Raw genomic sequence first — 20,601 nt, 5'->3', positions numbered from 1 at the left:
CTCCAGAGTCACTAAATAGGGGTATTCGTTTTCCGCCCCGGAGCCACCGTCCGGTGTCCGCGATTCGACCGATCGTGTCATGTGGTTTCTCCTTCCTTATCCGGCGTGGCTCAGTCTCGCTACTCTGCTTCCTATCTATAGTGACTCTAACTGGAACGGACTGGACTCTCCAGGGAACTGTGTGCTTGGACGTTGTACTCGTACTTGGTGGACATTGGAAGCAGGTAAAGCTTGTTGAATAAACGTTTGGATGGTTATCCTGCCTCTATGTGTCATTACTCGCTTCTCTCTTCCGCTGACTAAGGGCTCCGAGCCCCGGAGTGGGATGGAATAGAGCACTGCACGGGCCTAATTTTCAAGCCTGTGCCCGGCGCAGGCCCGAATCCGCCGGCCCGGGCCTAGCCCGTACCCGACTGTTTCCATGCTCAGGCCCGGTTCCAGCCCGCCACTACTCTACTATATACGTATATGTCCTCGAGGTCCAAAGGCGTATTTAGGTTTACTAAAGAGCACAGTGCAGCAAGGAAAAGGACGCAGCTAATTAGTGGAGAGTGAGGAAGTACACTCGAACGGATCGGTTGTGTTTCTCTGCCAGCAAGCCGCTCTGTGCTTCGTGCTTGCCTGCTTCAGAACCGTATATTAAAAGGGAGTCTGGCCATTGGGAAAAGTCACAAAAAGAGACTCGACTTGTCAATCAGTTTTGCGCATCTGATTTGTTTGCTTTTTACCAAGGGGCCTTTTTACCGCCATGACATCTTACTGCCACCAAAAATGGCAACGAAAACAAAAACAGTAAAGCGGGGATTTTGTGACAAAAAAAATTCACAAACTACTCTGTCTTTACGCTGCATATGCACATCGTCATATACGTATCTCGGAAATCAGCTTCAACTGATGGTCATCTATCGGTATCTAACCGAAAATAATATGTTTTGTCGCAAGTGTTAGGCCTAGTGAGCACTGCGATCGCGGCGGTCACAGCGAAATCGTAACAAAAACGGCACTTTGCTGTACAGTCTTATATTTAATTACTGGATTTCATGGATATCAACATTCTTCCTTTTTTTCGTTCCAATTATTCATGTCATTTCTTTAAATATCGTACCGACGACAGAATGTGTCCCGGCAGGTGGTTCTACAGGCAGTGGTACAACGACGGAAGCAGACGACAATTCCCGACGTGCCTTACGCACCCTAGGTGGCGTTCAACAAATTTGCACCAAAAAGTCACTAGTTTCGCAGATTGCGAGAAGTATCCATTTCAATCCAGTCCACTTGCCACCCGAAATGGCGCTGCCCATGGTGGATACAGGGACAACTAGTGAGGCTAGGTTGATTGATAGTGCCCCATATTTCAACACTCCATTGGTCAGAAAGCTGGAAAAGTGGGCGGAGCTTCAGGTATAGCCATGACCCATTAATGGCCAGACTCCCTTTTAATATACGGCTCTGGCCTGCTTCCTGCTTGGGAAGGCAGCGGCGCGTGGGCGATATGTATGTACCTTGCGGTTCAAGACACTCATCTCCACTCTGTTGCGCATGCACCGGTGTTAGTTCCCCTTACTCGAACTCTCACGCGAACGAAATATGTCAGAACGGCTAACCTAACTGACCCTCGTGCCGGACTCTCAGAGCTACACCAATCGTCTCCAAATGTGTGCGAGTGCACGTGTGAGATCTAGACCCGTTACATCAAATAAGCATGATCATATATTAAAAAAGTGACAGTTATCAGATGAGATTACCATGAGAAATCATACCCTTTGGAAAATAAAGTGACATGAAAATGCAGCTGTCTAGTCTCGCGAAATATGTTCGCGTAAGTTGTCAAGCCCGTACCCGGCCCGGCCCGGTGGTTGAAACCCGAGCCCGGCCCAGGCCCGCATAAAAAACGCAAAGCCCGGCCCGGCACGCGGGCCGGGCCGGGCTATCGGGTAAGCCCGGGTCTCCACTTTTCGATTTTCCTCTTCTTCCTCGTAAAGTGAGGCATAGTGAGGACGCACCCTAAGATCCTGTTTGCCTCCAGACAATTCTTAGCAGAAACTAATTTCCTTTTCACGTTAGAGAGCCGTTTGGTCCCCTCGATTATGACACGTGCTTTTGACGCATCTTATCGAGATCAGCCATCATATATACCGGAAGGTTGCCAATCCCAGAAGCACCCGAAGGTCAAAGTCAAGTGAAACTCTACCTGAGCAGAGGACAAGGATAGAGGAGGAAGAAAGGGACATAATGGTGATGAAGAAAAAGTATATGCTGTCGAATCTGCGTGAATTTTATGCACATATTTGTCAGCTGGTATCATTTGAGAAGTGAACTGCAACGTACACTTAGAAGAGTGCCCGTGCTCAGATAACGATTTGCTGCTTTGGTTTGGCAAAAATCTTTCCATTGAGCAGTACCACAAGCATGACCATCGCTTAGACCGCTTAGAAGCAAACCGGGCTTAGATGCAGACTCATCTTCACACGATAGTTATAGAATCGGGTACAGATGACTGCTAATGTGGATAGAACAAAAGCGCGAGCGAGGATTCCTACAAAGGGGTGGTATATGCTAGAGTCACTGAATAAGCTACGCTTCAGAGTAGCGACACTGAGGCAAAAAGAGCCGCCATGTTGTTTCGGATGACCTCCAGCCCCACCTCTATTTTGGCAGTAGAAATAGATGAAGATGAAGTTCAGCAGTGGAAGAAGACAACACTTCGAAGAGCGCTAAATGGATGGCGCTTGAGGTCATCCGAAACAACATGGCGGCTCAGTGTCGATACTCTGAAGCGTAGCTTATTTAGTGACTCTAGTATATGCAGCATGCTGTACCGCATAGAAGGTGCGGAGGACGGAGACGCGCGCTTGTACAAGAAGTGTAGGACGTTGGTTCATCTCACGTAGTTTATGATACATCACTGGGTTGTGGAAAGACTGCGCGTAAACATGCGAATCAATGAATGTTCGAATAGGTCACCGGTAATTTCGTGCGGAAATGACGTCAGTGTCCTCGCTTCCGTGTCAAAAGTGCCTCACAGGCGTACTTGTACGTTACGCGTTAGTAGTAATTGTGTTACTTATAATAAATTTGTTTCAGTAATTTTTGGAGTAATCAATTACTTTTCGGAGTAATCAATTACTCAGTAATTGATAACTTTTCCGGCAGAGATTAACTTATCTTTCAGATGTTCTGCCCCCCCCCCCCCTCGTGCCGTCAGCCTTTGTTGGGCCGTTCTACTATAGCAAGGTATACTGTAGGAAGCGGAGGTCATTGTAATAGTGTTCTCGAGTTTTAGGGTCTCTCTCTCTCTCTCATCTCTCTCTCTAATCTCTTCCTACACCAGTGTGATGGTACCTGAAGCTTTGTAGACTTCATGACGAAAACCATTTAACCATTTTATTTGTAGACTTAGTGAGTCATTGGGAAGTTCCACGCAATGTTCTTTCACAATCTGGTCAACGTCTTCCCGGGTGATAAATACACAAGACATACAGGTCTACCTGTCCTAGATGTTTTTGTTTTTCGTGTCATTTCAGCTGTTCCGCTGTTGAGCCCTTCTTCCTCTTTTTCTCTTCTGAGGCACACAGAGAAGGGTATAATTGGGTGAAAGCTGAGTAACGGCCCTAGCAACGCGCTACTTTTCTACTCGTTACTCAATTACATTTCGAGTCGAGTAATTGGTAACGGTAATCAATTACTTTTTGCGTAGAAGTAACGGTAACGGTAATCAATTACTTTTTGCGTAGAAGTAACGGTAACGGTAATCGTTTACTGTTTTCAGGTAATGGCCACAAGTCTGCTCACAGGTTCCGATAGGCTAGGTGCTTTGTGATCACTACGTGTTTAAAATTGGTTTCCCAGTCGCGTCTGAAGCAGTATGGGTGGCTGTTGCGCCATTGTAAAGGGTTGACTATTCCCATGAGGCCTAGAATGCCAGATATTGGCACAGCGACAGTAATGTTGCGTACTTCCCCTACATATGAGCATGTGAAAGAATGTGAAACCCAGAACATCAAAAACGGATCTTTGACATTTTCATTTCAGACTTCTTCTTTCTTTTTTCTTTGCGCGGTGGCGTTGCGTAATCAATGACGTAGGGGCGGGGGTCGTCTACACATCACAATATAACACCGAACCGGTCTTCTCGTGACGTCACATATTTGTAAACAGAGGGTCATCTATAGCTCATGGCAAGGTGGACACACCCGCAGCACAAGTATGTCGTCGAAACCCTCTTTCCCTTTATTTCTCCTAAGCACCGCTAGGGTGGCTCCATTCAACTCCGTCGTTCGGAGCGGCGTTCCAGTTAACTCTGCTTCGAGGTGTACAAAGTGTCAAGTCCACCAGTCCATTAAGCCAATGCGGAAAGTGCTCTAATAGGAGATATGCGAAATAGCGCCATCTGTCGAGTGCGCCGCTCCTGACCGCCATGGCTAGGGCAGATCTCTCACGAGCTGTAGCACGGCTAGAGGGAGTTCCGCTAAAAAGGAATCCACGGCCGTAATTTTTTGAAGCACGACTCCTCTGTGGAGTACGGAACATTTCGGCGGAATGTACGAATGACAAACTGTTCAGAACTCTAGTCTAAGTAGCAGAAATAGTCCTACAGCTTTGCGGTCGATTACATTTTCAGCGAGATCTCACACGGCATTTATCATCGACGTTCGGCATTTGTATTTATTTTGTTTTCTGCAGTACTTCACTTTTTAGTTTAGCTGCTATTGTGATGATGAGATTAAATGAGATACTGGTCTTATAAATGGGGAATATTTTGATGCAGGAGGTTTTCATACCATTTGCCGCATTGTGCCGAGCAATCTCTTCCTTAATGTTTTGAGATTCTCCACGCAACAGTTGTAGTGCTGCTGCATTTGGTGGTTGTGATATATAATTAGACGATGTAGTTCTAGGTTTCAGACTTAGATGTTGGAAGGTATCTGGTTCCATCATTGCTGCTTGCTCTCCTTAAGCCACGACTTGACCCGTTTGTCGAGCATGTGACTTCATGACCAACATTTATTTGTTATTTAATAAATAAATAATTGATCAAAATAAATGCCATGGTTCTGAACCTGTGATAAGTTTGGTTTTATCCTATTTAGTTCAACTACAAGAAGTGATTTTCCTTTTAACTGTGTGAGGCAATTCACAGACACACAAACACAAATAAGATTTAAAAACAAATATTCATAGATGATGTCCTATTCTCGTGTTCTGGCTTATTTAGTGGCTCGACAATTTTTCTTTTCTTACTTTCCCTTGTGCACGAAAAACTGGAACACAGTAGGGATCGCTAATTATTGTGCACATGCTTATTTGGAGTTAGGATGTATACGTCAAGAGAGCGCACTAGGTACATATGCAAAACAATATTCCAATCTATCACACTTGACAATTAACCTGCGGGTTGTGATGTAATTCACCATAAGTTCAGTGATTTTACAAGAGAGTCAAACCAGGAACATCCATATCACATTATGGGTCTGCCTGTCAGGTTCTCCATCAGTGGTGCATAAAGGAGCGCCAAATATTCGATTCTAAAGTGACTGCATACTCGTATTAATTCTGAATGACCGAGAATGGTGAAGTGATATGAGAGACTGCATTCTGAATGATCGAGAATGGTAAGCTTACGGCTGGTCCGATAGTAGCCTCAACTACAGGATACTATTTCAGGCGCTTCCTAGTACTACAGCTTACAGCGATTCATGAATACCCACCCTTTTGTCGTTTTATTGCCCTCTGCTAGTACAGCTTGGCGCAGCAGTGCGGCGGCACCTTCATCATGTCTAAATAACATTGTGTTTTGGTTTTCAGAGTTTCGACATTCGCAGTCCTTTTAATGACAAGAAGTTGTGGTATTCAGACGATTATTTACTAAGCAGAACGGAAAGCTTGCAGTGTCGTTGACACTATGCTGCCGGCTGCTGCCTTGCTGCACAAGAAACTTTTACTAACGCAGTGGAACATGTGGCGCTTATACATGAAATGACAAAAACAACAGAAGCCCTCTTCAGCTGCCACTATTTAATCAAACTTACTCACGGGCAACGCAAACCGTGTACACGGAACAGCGGAGCCATGCTTTCCAAGTATCGCCTAAACGAAAATGGCGCGAGTGCGTTTTCATTAACGGAGAGAGAGGGCGCTTCATTTCGCATATCTCTTATTGTGTCCGTTTAGACCCCAACCTTTGTCTGTTTTTCAATGCTTGTATCAAGATGTAAATGACACTTGACGACAGCTAGAGAGGCAACATCACGTCTCATCGCGGAGGACGCTCAGGAAACTGAACGTGAAGTGAGGAAGCTCCGCTCCCCATCTGCTCCGCATACAGTGGTGGAGAGGATGACTGAAAGGTGGGCATCAAGTGAGACGTCGTCCTGCACTGAAATGAGAAGCGGAGGGAAAGACCTACATCACGTGACACCGCCACGAAACAACGCTACCTAAACTCAGAAGGTGTGCCCCATGCATACTCTCTCTCCTTCCTACGTAGACATCGGCCAATCGCCGTAGGCGATTTCAAACACGGGCTTTCTGTGGCTACCGGTGGCTCGCCGTGCTGTGATGACGGGTAGTTTCCACGGCCACGACCCCCGAAAGCTCTGTCGTAGTGACTGCTACGTCACGGCATTTTAAGGGACGGTAACATTCGTTCCGGTCGATTTCGAAACTACGGTGTCATCTTATTCCTCGTTGGCCACTGACCACGATGTCGAAAATCCCACGCGAAACGGTGGCCCGGTATGATGGAATATTCGATGGAATACGTGTCAAGAGCAGACACCTGATGTTGAGAGGATGCCAGAAGTCTCTCCCTTCCCCACACCACGAATCGGTATCACCGGTGGCGCAGCGGTAACGCGTGCGCTTGGTGACTGGGAGGTCCGCGGTTCGAATCCGCGGGCCGGCTGTGCCGTCTGGGGTTTTTTCCTGGGTTTCCCTCTCCACCACCTTTCCCTTCCCGAGAAACATGCCGCCTAATCAGGCAGGCAGACCTCTCGGGTTCCTCCCAACGACACTCCTCCTCCTCCTCCAGATGCCGGGGTGAAGCGGGCGTCCCTAGAGTCACTAAATAAGCTACGCTTCAGAGTATCGACACTGAATCGACACTGAATCGACACTGAAGAGCGAGCATGCGCCATCTTGTTTCTGCGCCACGCTGCCGACGCGCACTGCACACGTTAGCGCACGATACCATCTACCATGCGCGGATGAAATGTTCCTTTCGTTTACAAGAAGTTGACGGCATTGAGCTCATCTTCGGGACGCTCTGGTTGCATGGATTATCGTGCAACAATCATACGCGCTTCTCTATCTCACAGCGAGCATTACGTTAGCCGTCTTTGTTCCTCAACTGGGGATGGTACCGGTGTGGTGCGGAAACAAGATGGCGCTCCTGCTCTCCCTTGGACCTCAGTGTCGATACTCTGAAGCGAAGCGTCTTTAGTGACTCTAGGCGTCCCGGCGGCGTCTTTCACCTCTGAGCTTTCAGACATATGTCGGCACTGTTTCCTTTGAAGTCGGCCTAGGACGCACATTCCCCAAGGGCGCGTTAGTCACACACTTCTGTGAAGCCGACAACGAACGAGCCCTTTCTCCCCGACCAGCTCTGAGCGTCAAGAGCGCTGATCTTTTAAAATGCGTTCATTTAATCTCTAAGTCACTTTTGGACGAAAAAAAAAATTGCCGACTAGGCGGTCGGATAATGGCGAGCTGTTGCGCGGACACAAGGACGTGCAGGCACACACGACTGCTCAGTCCAATCCCTATATCTATTAAATTATTTCGTTAATTAAAGTGAGTGACGCTGCTTTGACGACTGCTTTGGCTAGAGTTTCAAATGGGAAATGCACGCAAAAAGTACGGTTATAGTATGGTTCCAGATAATAAAGAAGACGACGCGCACGCTGCTCACGGTGAACCGGACTACCGGATAAGCAAGCTGCTCGCCTTAGAGAGGAAAGCACTCCGCATTTGTCTCGGCCTCCCCAAGTATACTGCAAACGACGCCCTGCATCTTGAGGCGGGTGTACTCCCACTGAAAGCCCGCTTTCATCTTTTAACAGTGAGCACTTTCCTGTCTCTGGCGCAGAGCCCTCTTGCTTCTCACCACATTTAATCGCTCAGAGATTTGGGTTAAGTTTAGGTTTCTGGATTAGCAGGCAGGTGGCGCATGTCTAATATTCCCCAGTTGCTATTTGCCCAATATCTCCTGTCGCCCCTGAACGTTTCGCTTGCCCATGTCCCCCAACCGGTTGTGCCTCCCGCGCCAGCCTCTGTCCAGGTTCGCAGCATCTTTCATTGGGATGCCAAACATGCCCCTCTCATTTATTTGAAAGCAGAGCTTGACACTCACATGTCTCAGTTTCCCAGTCACCTGGTCATCGCCACGGACGCATCTGTCTCTGAGGACTCTGAGGAACGGGCGGGAGTTGGCATTGTCAAAGGGAGGAAGAGCATTGTCATTCCGCAGCTCGACTTGCACAGTCCAGCCCGCCCCCCTGACTACACACCGGTCTTTCACAGTGAGTTTCTAGACATACTCCTAGCGCTGATGAGGGTTCCCATCGCTTTCAAAATGGTGCTCCTTCTCTCTGATTCTCTTTCTGTGATTTCCTCCCTTGAGAGCCCTACAAGCCCCTTGCTCGTCACCTTAGTTGCTTTTGCACCTAGCCACATCTCCCATGTCCTTGTCACCTGGACTCCTGGTCACCGCGGTCTCCCGCTCAACGAAGCCGCTGACACCCTGTCTAATATGGCACTCTGAGCCAATGCCGGATGTCCTTCCTCCAATAGCTGACATCGTCCGGGCGCGCTACAGACGCTTCCTTTCACTCGCGCGGCGTCGCCCTCCACGTCCTGGCTATGAACACCTCTTATTCCGTTGGAATCCTGAGCATTGTGGCTGCCGTGAGTTCGAAACTTCTGTAACGCGTGCTCGGTGCCTCTTCCTCCCATTAAACTTCTATCTTCACCGTGCTTTCCTCGAATCGGCACCTGCGTGCCCGCACTGCGGCCAAGCCGAGACTGTCCATCACTTCTTTCTCGATTGCCCCTCCAATGTCACCATTCGTCGTCGCCTTCTCGTCCCCCCTCTTCTCTCCATTGGTGCTCAGCTCTCCCTGACATCTCTGCTGTCCCTTGGAGCCTCGCATAATGGCGTTAGGGACCGCGCTGTTCTCCATAGTATCATGTCATTCATCTCCAGCTATAACCGATTCTAACTCTTTTTTAACATCCTGTTCACCGCACCTCAGTAGTCCTTGCCGATCTCCCTAGCGGATAAGCGCTGTAGAGGAAGTGGTGTTCCCCTACATGAGTCCTGACCGGCGGTGATGGAATGTCCCAGCGGGCAGATGGACGTGGCCTCACGCTAGGACAGTGCCGGTAGAACTGCCGTGCCAGCGCCGTAGCGCGTGGCAGCAGAGGCGCGTCGTCGTCGTCTTCCACGGGCCGCCACATCACTCCCCCCCTCAGACGCGGAGCGGTGCATGCTGTTGAGGTCCGCGTCGATACCATGAAGAGGATAATGAGGACGACTCGTGGATGGTGGACGATTGGAGATACGGCTTGCGATTGTGGCTGTTGATGCAGCAGCGGGATGGCGGGAACAAGGGCGCTGGATCCGGGCGGGTTCCAGAGATGAGTTGTGAGTGCTGAGTGGTTGAGTGCTTGAGTGCGTTGTGTGGCGTTGAGTTGCTGCGTTGCTTGTTGCTGAGGGAGTGCGTTGAGTGATCGTTGTTCAGAGCTGTTTGTTGCTGATTGTGTTGAGTTGCTGAGTGGGCGACAGTACCGCGACCGGTACGACAGCGTGAATGCCGGTTGCCGCCAGAGAAGTGCCGGGGAGGACCATCATGAAGCAGGTGGAGGCCGGAAAGCCAGCTTACTGTGGTCTCCCTGCGGGTCCCCGGTGGAACAGTGGTCCCGGTGCGCCTTGCCTGCTAGAGGGTGGTTCGCTGCTGGTTTGCCGACGAAAAATTTAGGATGTTGAGTGGCCGAATTACGCCGAACATGGTGTTCGTTGTTCGGGTCACCAAATGTAGAGGAAGTGGTGTTCCCCTACATGAGTCCTGACCGGCGGTGATGGAATGTCCCAGCGGGCAGATGGACGTGGCCTCACGCTAGGACAGTGCCGGTAGAACTGCCGTGCCAGCGCCGTAGCGCGTGGCAGCAGAGGCGCGTCGTCGTCGTCTTCCACGGGCCGCCACAGCGCCATACCGCTTGAGGAGCAACAACCACCAGCTCTGAGCGCGCTCCGCGTGTTACGTCACGACTAGCCCTGGCCAATCGCCCTCAGTGGCTAACAGCCATTGCTCTGAGGTGGAAGAAGAAGTAGAACACTCTTGCTCGTGCAAGTGCTGGGGGCAAAGCGTTCTTAGCCAGTTGGAGACGATACCCCCCGCACAGGAAGTCAATTTCCCCAGCCTTGAACCATCGCAGACGACTGGCAGCATTCAGGAAATATGGACAACGATGAGTGAGTGATAGTGTGTTTCCTCTCGTCCATAGATTGTAGGGAGGAAAACGTTTTGCGCGTCCATGTAGGACGAGAAAGTTGACGTCGTTAATCGTAATAGGGAAGTCACGGATAGCAACCTTTTTTGTCCTATACTGTAGCTACAGTCTGACGCATAGGCGGACAGTGTTCTATCCGGCGGTGGGGACTGGAGAACGATGTCCCCCCCCCCCCATTCCCGCCAGATCAATAGGCAAATTATGGCTGTTTTTACAAGATTATTCGGATATCCCGCGTAACGGTCATCTTGAGTGTCGGTTAGGTAGAAAATGTGTCATTGAATGATAATTTAAAAAAAACACCACCTAGAACCATGCAGTCAATGGCATTTGTTCTTTCTTTCCTTTTTCCTTTTTTCTCTTTTTTTTTTTTTTGCTACCTCCTGATGTGAATGTCGTGTAACGACGTAAGTTTAATTATGTAAAGGTGACTCTTTTACCCCGCCAATGATAAGAGTGTGTCTAATTTACTCAAATTTATGACCATTGACAGGGATATTCGGGAGTTATCGCATCGGGAAAATAGCAGAACATCATGCTCTGCGGCCTTCCCAGAGAACAGAGCGCGAAAAATTTTTCAGCGCGACCGTTATCAGTCCGACGAAAGGAGTTTGGAAACCCAGCCAAGACCAGCATCACAGAAAGGGATAACACAGGCACGGCTTATCGCGTCCGGCTTTCGCTGGGATTATGCTTTCCCTCTAACCAATTTCAGGAACTGTCACTTTTTCTGCTGTCACTTTATGAACTGGGTTTGGAACCTCCTTTCGTCGGACTGACAGCGATGGCGCTCAAAAAGTCGGAGCGCGTTATGGTCCGGTGCTCCGAAACGCATGATGTTCGGCTATCTTTTCCGATGGGATAGCTTCGGCACCCTCTTCATATAGGGGGGGGGGGGGGTAAAAAGTGATTTTTACTTGGCAAATTTCCGAGTTCAGTTCCCAAATATTTACATAATTAAACTTACGACACATGGTATTCACATCAGGAGGCGGCAAAAGCCTAGTAACAACAAATGTCGTTGACCGCACGATTCTAGGTCGCGTTTACTTTTTATTAAAATTCAGTGACACGTTTTCTGGGACACCCTGTAGCTCTTGTAAATTTCACAAAGGACACATGGACGATGAAGGCAAATAAGTACACAGTCCAGTAGGGCGCTATAGAGAAAAGCATATAGCACTCCGGTGCCGACGTGCTTGCGCGCGGAATGTGCACTATATCCGGTGAAGTAAATCGGGTGAGAGAGAGTGATTTGGGACTCTGAATGATGACTTGCTTGGATCAGGTCATGTGGTGAAGTTCGGCTTCTAGAATGTGGAATTATCGTAGTATTTCGAACGCTATGCGTGAGGTGGTGCAGAAAAATTATCGGCACGACAAGGAACAACGCGGGCTATAGTCATGGGCCTTAATTACAATTCGACATATTCAGCTCGAAGTTCAACGCACTTGACACATCCTTGGGAAGAAAACACACTCCAATGTGGCGAGATTCGGCGAGTACGGCGGATGTTCAGTTCACACAAATCGCATATCCTTCAGAATGTTCGTTGTCCTGCGCGCTTGTAGGTCGGTGCATTGTTCTGCAGAAGGAGAACGCACTTCCATTGCTTCCCACACCGTTTTTCCTTTATCTGCAAACCGCCAGAGCAGGCTACGTACAGTAGTATCCTGCACTGTTTCACCTTTCTGGAGATAGTCACCGATACACCTTCCTTGACCCAGAGAACCGGGACCATGACTTTATCGCTTTTCCCGTTGATCGTCGAGTCTAGAATTTCTTCGGCCTCAAAGAACCCCAATGCTGCAATCCCGTCGACTGTTGCAGCAGTGTAAACGCAAACTGTTTGCAGTTTGCGTTTACACACAACCTAAACACACCTAAGAGACTACAAGCATACTTTGATATTTGCGATGATCAAATAACTTCAATACAAGGATAGCAAACAATTTAAAGTGCAAGTGTGCACGTGATGAAACTCTACAAGTCATTGAGAAAAAACTTTTTAACGCGTCTTTCTTTTTTTTTTTTTTTTCAAATGTATGCCGTGATAGTACATCGAATTTAATAATGAATGTACAGCATGTTTTAGCATATGTTGTCCGAATGTGGATCTGGAGAACGGTATTTTCAAATGTACGCTGGGTCTTGTAGAGTACGCACGTGAGCTTGCATTTAGACCACTAGGTGTGTGTAGTATGTTCTGTTGTGTTAAGTTGTGTTCTGTATCAGATTGCTAGAATGTACACATAAAGATTATGTGCACTGTTATTAATTCGGACTGCCGGAACCCTGCATGTGTGCTATAGTGTGTGTATTTCTAATACCTCTAGCTGCTTTTTTCTAGAGGGTACTAAATTGGTTTAGGTTAGTGAAGGTCGTTCTACCCCATACTAAGAAACAATAGTTTCGAATAGAACGACGCATTACAAATGAGAAGTTTAATTTGTAGTGGAACGGAAAGAACTTGGTTTGGTTTGCGAACTGTCTTAGAATATTGTGAGGAAAGCTCTTTCGCGCATCCGACGTCATATGTTTATGAAAGACAACGCCAAGCGTCGTTATTGTGTTCAACAAATTCTATAGTACCCTGTCCAATAATGAGAGTGTCAAATTGCGGTTCCGGCAGACTGCCACATGAGACGTTCATACAGCAGAGGAGAGGCAAATTGTATAGGGCCTTTTTGACGCTTCAACTGCTCCGTCTTCCAGCAATGTTAAATGAAGAATGCATATTGCTTGCCTTGAGTGCGAGAGAGAGAGAGAGAAAAAAAGACGACACGTGCGATTTTTGTCAGTAGTGGCAATAGTGGCAGCATTGCTCTATACTGACTCTTCAATTGATCTCCCCTTCCTGTCCGCTGCCCTCTTTCAGACCAAGTCCCCCGCCACAACTACGCAAGGATAGCAGCGGCAACACCATGAGGGACTCCGCTATCGTCCTGTGTTTCCTGTTTGTCCTCTTCTGCGCAGCAACGCTGATCAACCTGTCCATATCGAACCTACTTTTTCGGAGCGAACAGTGTCCATCGGAAACAACCCAGGCGCCAGTCACTTGCATAGCGGTGTCCACCACGAAGCCGTCCACCGGGACTACCACCACTCCCGTCGTTACCGCAACAAATATCACCACCCCCGCATCTGCGACACCTACCGCCATTCCAACGTATCACTTTGCCTGTGGGGGCCCCGACTGCATAAGGAAAATCTATGAGTCCGCCACTGATCCTAAGGTATCACCCTGCGACGACTTTTTCGCCTACACCTGCTCTGGGTTCTTCAGGTCCTTCCCAAACACGAGTTCGGTGACGTTGCTGCAAAAGGACGATATCGCCCGGTACATCATAGAGCAAGTAAAATCGGCTCTGATCCCACCGTCGGGGCAGGGTCCATTTGAGAAGGCTGCGGGGCTCTTCGAACAGTGTGAGGAACGTGAAGCGAACAAGGACAAAAGCATCCACTACATATCAGACTTCTTACAGCGCTTGGGAATGCCATCTCCGAGTGCCCATTTCGAGCCTATTGACGTGGTTGTAAAGTCGTCTCTCTTATACAACATCAACGTGCTTTTCCAGCTGCGACCGTCGCCGAAAGAAAACCCGACCTCCTTCACTGACCGGTCCTGGGGATCTCTTGAAATGATTGCATCTCCTGAAATGATAGACTGCATCGCTTACCTTTACTCTGGTTCCGGAAGCCATTCGCAACCCGTACGTGGATTCGATGAAGCTTACGTGCCAAGTATAATGATGCAGGGAGCTGACGAAAAAGATTTCGAATCCAAGTTTGAAATGAACTTCATCAAGATCCCTTTTCTGACGTCGTTGATTTCCGATCCGTACACCGCTACCCCTGAAAACCTTTGGTTCGGATCCCTGGCAGTCGACATCCCGTCGCAATCCTGGGTTGAAGCGTTCAGAAAATACTCGGGAAGCGCTGACTTTATGAACACTTCTCTCACCATACCGAAAGCTTCCGCCGAGCTCTTCCATCATTTCAGCAAGCTGAAGGACACATCGACGAGGGATTTTGTATACAAATACACAAAAGTCATTTTGGAGTTTGTGGCTAACGTTTCCAATTATCAAATGGCAGGCACACGGTGGAGCTGTTACAACCTCACCATGTCGGCGATGCCTTACGCGTTCGCCTGGCCTATTTTGAATGGCAATTCTATAAATTATTATACCTTCTCTCTCTTACGGGCTGTCCTAAACAAAGTCAATGCTACAATGAATTCGGTGAAATATTTTCCCACGTTCCGTGGCATGTCCTGGTCTTGGCCGTCGCTCGCTCGTGACTTCAACTCTGTAATCGGCGTCCCTCGCGAGTGGAGCTACGAAGCCAATCTGAGCAGATACTATGCTTCCTACCCTGATATTAATGCGCACGATGTCTTCATTTCCTCGTTCGTATCCGTCTCCACGATCGCAATGAGAGCTCTCGTATTGGAAAAGCCCTCACAATGGCCACCTCCCGATCTTGCCGCAACCCTCGCCGTGACGTACAGCACAAGGCGCCGTGGCAGCTTGAAAATTCCTCCATCGGTGCTTTTCCCCCCGTTCTACAAGTTCGCGAACCTTGACGAAATGAACTACGGCTCACTGGGCTCGTCTATGGCATCCGCGTGGATGTTGCAGGGCGCCGACTTCGGCCAGTCTCCCCTTTTCAGGCAAACGGCGTCGAACGACCTGCGTTACTCGTCCCGGCTCTGCTGCCCAAACCCTGCAACGTGGCGACCGTACAGCATTTCGGAGGAAGCCAGGGATGTGAAGGTACTTGGCGGCGACGTTGCCTGGCCATACTTCAACGAGCTGTACGAGAAGCTGTACGCAACGGACCTTCTCGGGATACAGACGGCGCACAGGGCGTACAAGGATTCGTATTGGCAGGGCCAAGAGCATGACTTCGTCAGTAACACTAGACTATTTTTTTCCGCCACTTGCTACAGGTGGTGCAACTCCCAGGGTGCGACCGAATTCGAATGGGAAGGGGACGTCTCACCGAGACTGCGTTGCAACGAGCCTCTCAAAGACATTCCGGAATTTGCAGCCGCATTTTCGTGTCCTCGGGGAAGCCCCATGAGCCCGCTGGAGAGATGCGTTGGACTTTCATGATTATATTACCGTTGCGAATAAACTACTTTCCAAGTTGTCGAAGTGTATAGCTTCCCCATGAACTGTATAAGCTCCGTTCCTGGTTTGCTACTGGGAGTTCTAGATTGTGGTCTCTTTGTCAGACCTCCCGGCACTGATGAAGAAAAAAGAAAAATCCGCTCGTTTGCGAATGACCTTTAACGTCGAGAGTAAGGAAAAATGGGCCCATTCCAGCTCAAACGTCCCAATCGCCGATTTTCGTGAAAAAATGTATGTCCTTCTCACTGACGTACATACGTTCTGTGTGAAATTTCTTTCGAGATCCGCACGGAATCTCTGCTAGGAGGCTTCAGACTTCCGCTCCGAACCCAAAACCGTAACGCGTTCGAGCAGGCGCAGAGGGTGAACGGCTTTACATATCTGAAAAATTCGAACTAGTTATCGTATTCGCAGCCGCCGCGAGTGGTGAAATAGCGAGCTACTCTTCCGCGAAAGAGGCGCAAAATCGAACGCATTCAACATTTTTTTCTAAAAACAACACCATGAGCAGGAATTGCGAAGTTATATTTTTTATTTGTAGGGTCTACCAGTACATTCTACAAAAAAAGTTCGACGCTAGAACATTAAACTGTTAGGCTGTGAAAAAAATGCAAAAGTCTGTAGTTTTAGGAAAAATTGAAAACTTCGCCAAAGAAAAAGTGGCATTGGCGGACGCGCTAAAGGAACAAAATTTCCGCACAAATGTAGCGCAGTTTCCCAGTTACAAGTACAAAAAATTTCTCCAGGGTGTTTCTCGTTATACAATCGCGACGAATTTTGTTTTTGAGTTCACCCTGGTGTGTCTCGCGACGCGACGCACGGGATGGGCTTCCTTTCCGCACAAAAGTCAGCGCAAAAACATTGGCCTTGACAAATTTCAAACCCCTACTCAACTCTGTTGCACAATTAAGCATTTATGACACTGAAGGTGGTCCTGGTCAGGGAATAATGATAAAGCAAGCAAGGTCTCCCCAACACCCATTTGCGGCCCTCATAAAAGGGGCTTTGTCGGCTAACTCGTTCGAAAGCTTAAAAGCGCTGTCTCTGTTAACCCTCTCATACGAAAATGAGCATGTTGCCGACTTAGTTGCCGATTAGGAAAAAGAAAAGGAAAAGTATACATATACTTCACATTTCAGCGTGATTCTGCTTAGAGAAGGTGGACACCGCTCATTCACGCAAGAACCGTATATAGTCAAACTCCTTTACAACGAAACTCAAGGGACAGCAAAAAAAAATTTGCAGTAAAGGTATTTTCGTTAAAAAGGATGTCCATTATTTGACCTATAGGGCTCAGGCGGGACCGCAAAAAAAAATTTGCTGTAGTGGTATTTTCGTTAAAAAGGTGTTCGCTATAAAGGAGTTTGGCCTACAAGGGTCCCACCGTTCTATAAGAGGTGTCTCCGGATATTCGCTTGTCGCCTGAGCATCTGTGTACTTATGGCAGGGGCATCAAGCACTTGTTCCGAGCTTGAGGAAAGTGACGTACGGCATTCCTGTACGTTCGGACCTCAGACGTGCACAACCAGACCAGGAAAGAACATTCCTCAATTTTTCGGAGCTTCAGGAAGACGAGCAGTCCATTATATCATCAAGATCACGCCGTGACGTGAAAACTATCACCAGCATATGTAGGTACCCCATTACGACCTGTATTTTCGCAAGTACCCTCATTCTGTGGCGTCAAGAAATTGTGCTGAACCCTTTTCTTCCCCCCGGAAGAACGTAAAGGGAACAAAATACATCTCTGTCACCGTGGCCCGAAGACTGACGTCGCGGGGTATGGTGCAAGTGATCGCTTGTGTCCAACGTGCTAGAAGAAGTGCCTGCACTTGAAAGATGAGGGGTCCACTGCGAATGTCCAAATCGAAAGTCCTTCGACTTCGGCCACCCCTGATGATGGGGAGAGTCTTTCCATTTTGAACGCTTCACTCGAAGCACTGGGGGAGACACCAGCGTAAAAGAAAAGGTCAATGGCGCAACGTGAAACGTATGCAAAAGAGAAAGTGTCTCGACTACAGATCCTTGCACAATCCATGATGGCACGAGGCCATGATCTGCCCATCGGGGAGCCCTCAGTTGAGTTAACGGAACTGGCTGATGAGTACGAGCAACTACTGCAACTACGCAATGCATCCTGGACAGGTCCTGGTCGCACGTCACAGCAAACGTCAAACGCACACGTGGCCTTAAAGGAGTACAGAGGGCCATCCAAAAAAATTTCAGATTAAGACGCCTGATGAAAGTGTGTGTGTCATTACACCGAATAGCGCGAAAGGTTTTGATGTGTGCAATTTGTTTCCCAGAAAAAAAACTCACATAAACATAGCTCCGCGCCTTCACCCTTAACTCGCCACTCCAGCTAGAACGAGGATGAGGAGGTATGATGGCACGTCACCGATGACGGCATATGGAGACTCGTTCTGGTTTGTCGGTCAGTGGGGGTCAGCGCCTTGTCCCTTTGCCGCCGTAAACCTGTTTTGCCTGTTTTCACGGAGAATTGGGGATAGAAGGAGCAGCCGAAGCATTACCGAGCAAGGAGAAAGGCTTTATCAGAACCCCGAACAGCCGAGTAGCAGACATTTCTCTAGGCCAATCAGCGAGCGTTCTCCTTATAGCGTCAGCGCGAGGTTCCAGGCAGATCACAGGCTGGTACTGCTCTTCACCACCGTTGCGCACGGTCGCTTTTTGCGGCGTATTTTAAATTCAATTTCTGCGATAATTATGACTCTGTGGTGTAAATTACTTCGCATGGTGCATCTTACTGGCCTACTTAACAGTTTTATAGGGAGAAAACTGGGTGTTAAAAATGACTTCTGTGCTACTTTAAAGATGGCGGCGCCCGTGATCGGTGGCAACCGCTTGTAAACAATGCGGTTGTTGTTTTCTGCGCGACGTTTTGGATGTCTTTCGATCAGGGCAATTTTTTTTTACATAATCTCGCAGTAAAAGTATTGTAAGTAAGTAAGTAAAAGTAAGTAAAAGTATTGTGTGTAAGTAAAAGTTTTGCACATCTTCGTACCGTTGTCGACTTCCAAAGATGTGATGACGACCGCGCGTTAAGACCCTCTGAGCCGATGCGATGTACTTCAACTAAGGAGAAGTGGGCTACCATGTTGCGTAAGAGGCACCGCATAGTTTACGCTGGCAAAATACGTTCATCTCTTGGATTTATGACGACGGAAATATGCCGTGTGGCAAACGACATGTAAACAAAGTCACGTGACCTCAAAATGACGTTTTTTATGACGTGCGACCAGGACAAGATAGCAGTTTTGCCAAAAGCACCCGCTTGAGGGTAGTTACAAGTTGATAGCCGATGTCATAATGCCGGGTCGTCACCGCATTTTTGGAAGTCGTCAACAATACGAGACACCACACTCACGTACAAAACTGCGCGTTTAATGCGAGATTATCGGACAACGATAATTACCGGTGTCGACAGATGTTCAAAACAGTGCACACAAACTGGTAAACGCCTCGTTTACAAACAAATTTGCCTACGTTCAGACGGGCGCGACGGCCACGTGTGCGTTGACGTTTGCCGCGAAGTGCTATGCCAGGACCTGTCCAAAATGCATTGCGTTCGCTCAGCGTCCTTTCCTCTATGGAGCAATAACAGTGTACCTAACTTTCGACGCGGCCCAAAATGCAAGGCCAAAGGAGTCTGTATACTGTTAAAACAGAACTTCACCACATAGCACGCTCCTAGCCAACCATCCTTCGGAATGATGTCATTTTGTGCCCTTATTTGCCGAAAATGGGACTAGGCGCCCATCTGGGAGACATTATACATGTCCCAGATAGGCTCCTCCCCCTGTTTCGAACGAACCGTGACACAGAATGATATCATTCGGAATGGCGGTTGTCTAGGAGCGTGCTGTTGAAGTTCTATTTTAACCATGTACTGTACTTCACGCAGGTGCAGGTGCTTGGGCTCAAGGGATGCTATTTTTATGCGTATTCGACAAAACAACAAGTCTGTCATGTCTCGCTTATCCAGAATTCAGGTATGCGGAAAACTCCTTATCCGGACTACATGACCGGGAACGAACCTGCTACCATTGGCTTTTGCCTCGGTTACGTGGAATATTTCTTGTCCGTGTCCGGACAGCAAGTACGGGGACCAATGTTCCAGAACCTACGTTATTCTGATTCGCTTATCAGGATATGTGCCAACGGCCTCTGTCCATGCCATGTGCTGTGTTCACGTTAGAGTTGTGGAATAGGGTCTCCTATTCCGTTCCAATTCCGTTCCGAGGAATGGAGATTTGCCGATAATTCCATTTTCCTTTCAATTCCTCGGAATGAAAAGGTATATGTTCAGTTCCCACTCCTGGAATGGCTTGGCAGCCCAATGCCATTCCGTTAATTCCCTCAATAAAAGAGAGGGACCGGTAACCATACTGGCAAGTCCAGCAGTGCTAGAGAAGACTGACATTACCAAGCACGGAAAAGGCACAAAGACAAGGCTATTTCACTCTCGACCGTGTGTAGGTGTGGTGCAAAGGGTGCGAGGGCAGAAACCCAGCACGTTGAAACCAAAACTGCCACCGGAGCACCCCGACCATTCCCATTCCCATTCCTAGGAGAGTTTCCGCCATTCCATTCTAATTCCATTCCGGGCTCTGCTAAATCTGGAATGATTCCGGAATCATTCCAACTCTGGAGCGGCAACTCCGCAACCCTGGTTCACATTGTTCCGGAAAATGATCGCATCTCACCGGGGCCCTTTGAACTTGTTTGGTTCTCCTTTTCTCAGAGGTGACTCCCAGTTGACGTGTGCGGGCACACAGTAGAGGTGGTAGGCGAGAAGCGGAATATAGGTATCATTCGGGCACAATGAACCCATATGAGAATGTAGTGTGTTCAGGTCGTCCGAAAGCCTCCAGTCGCGCTTTACACAACTGATCGCGGCCGAGGACGGCGGGTAGCCAATGGATGGGTTAAGCA

General features: G+C 48.4%; 1 protein-coding gene across 2 annotated transcripts in view; it reads left to right on the top strand.

Moving 5' to 3' along the window:
• The window catches only part of LOC135393350 (uncharacterized), a 61,438-nt gene extending 45,797 nt beyond the window's left edge, over window positions 1-15,641 (top strand). Inside the window, exons 1-2 of one of the 2 annotated variants that reach the window (XM_064623820.1) lie at window positions 10,315-10,471; window positions 13,389-15,641. In XM_064623820.1, the coding sequence (XP_064479890.1) occupies window positions 10,458-10,471; window positions 13,389-15,630 (2,256 nt within the window). In that variant the 5' untranslated portion in view covers window positions 10,315-10,457 and the 3' untranslated portion in view covers window positions 15,631-15,641. Of the gene's footprint in view, window positions 1-10,314; window positions 10,472-13,388 lie in introns of those variants that run through there. The other variant, XM_064623821.1, reaches the window with a different exon arrangement.
• The last annotated feature ends 4,960 nt before the right edge of the window (window positions 15,642-20,601 follow it).

Source organism: Ornithodoros turicata, chromosome 4, assembly GCF_037126465.1.
Source record: "Ornithodoros turicata isolate Travis chromosome 4, ASM3712646v1, whole genome shotgun sequence".
NCBI lineage: Eukaryota > Metazoa > Arthropoda > Arachnida > Ixodida > Argasidae > Ornithodoros > Ornithodoros turicata.
The sequence above is the reverse complement of the archived record's forward strand: the minus strand, read 5'-3'. Positions and strand labels throughout refer to the sequence as shown.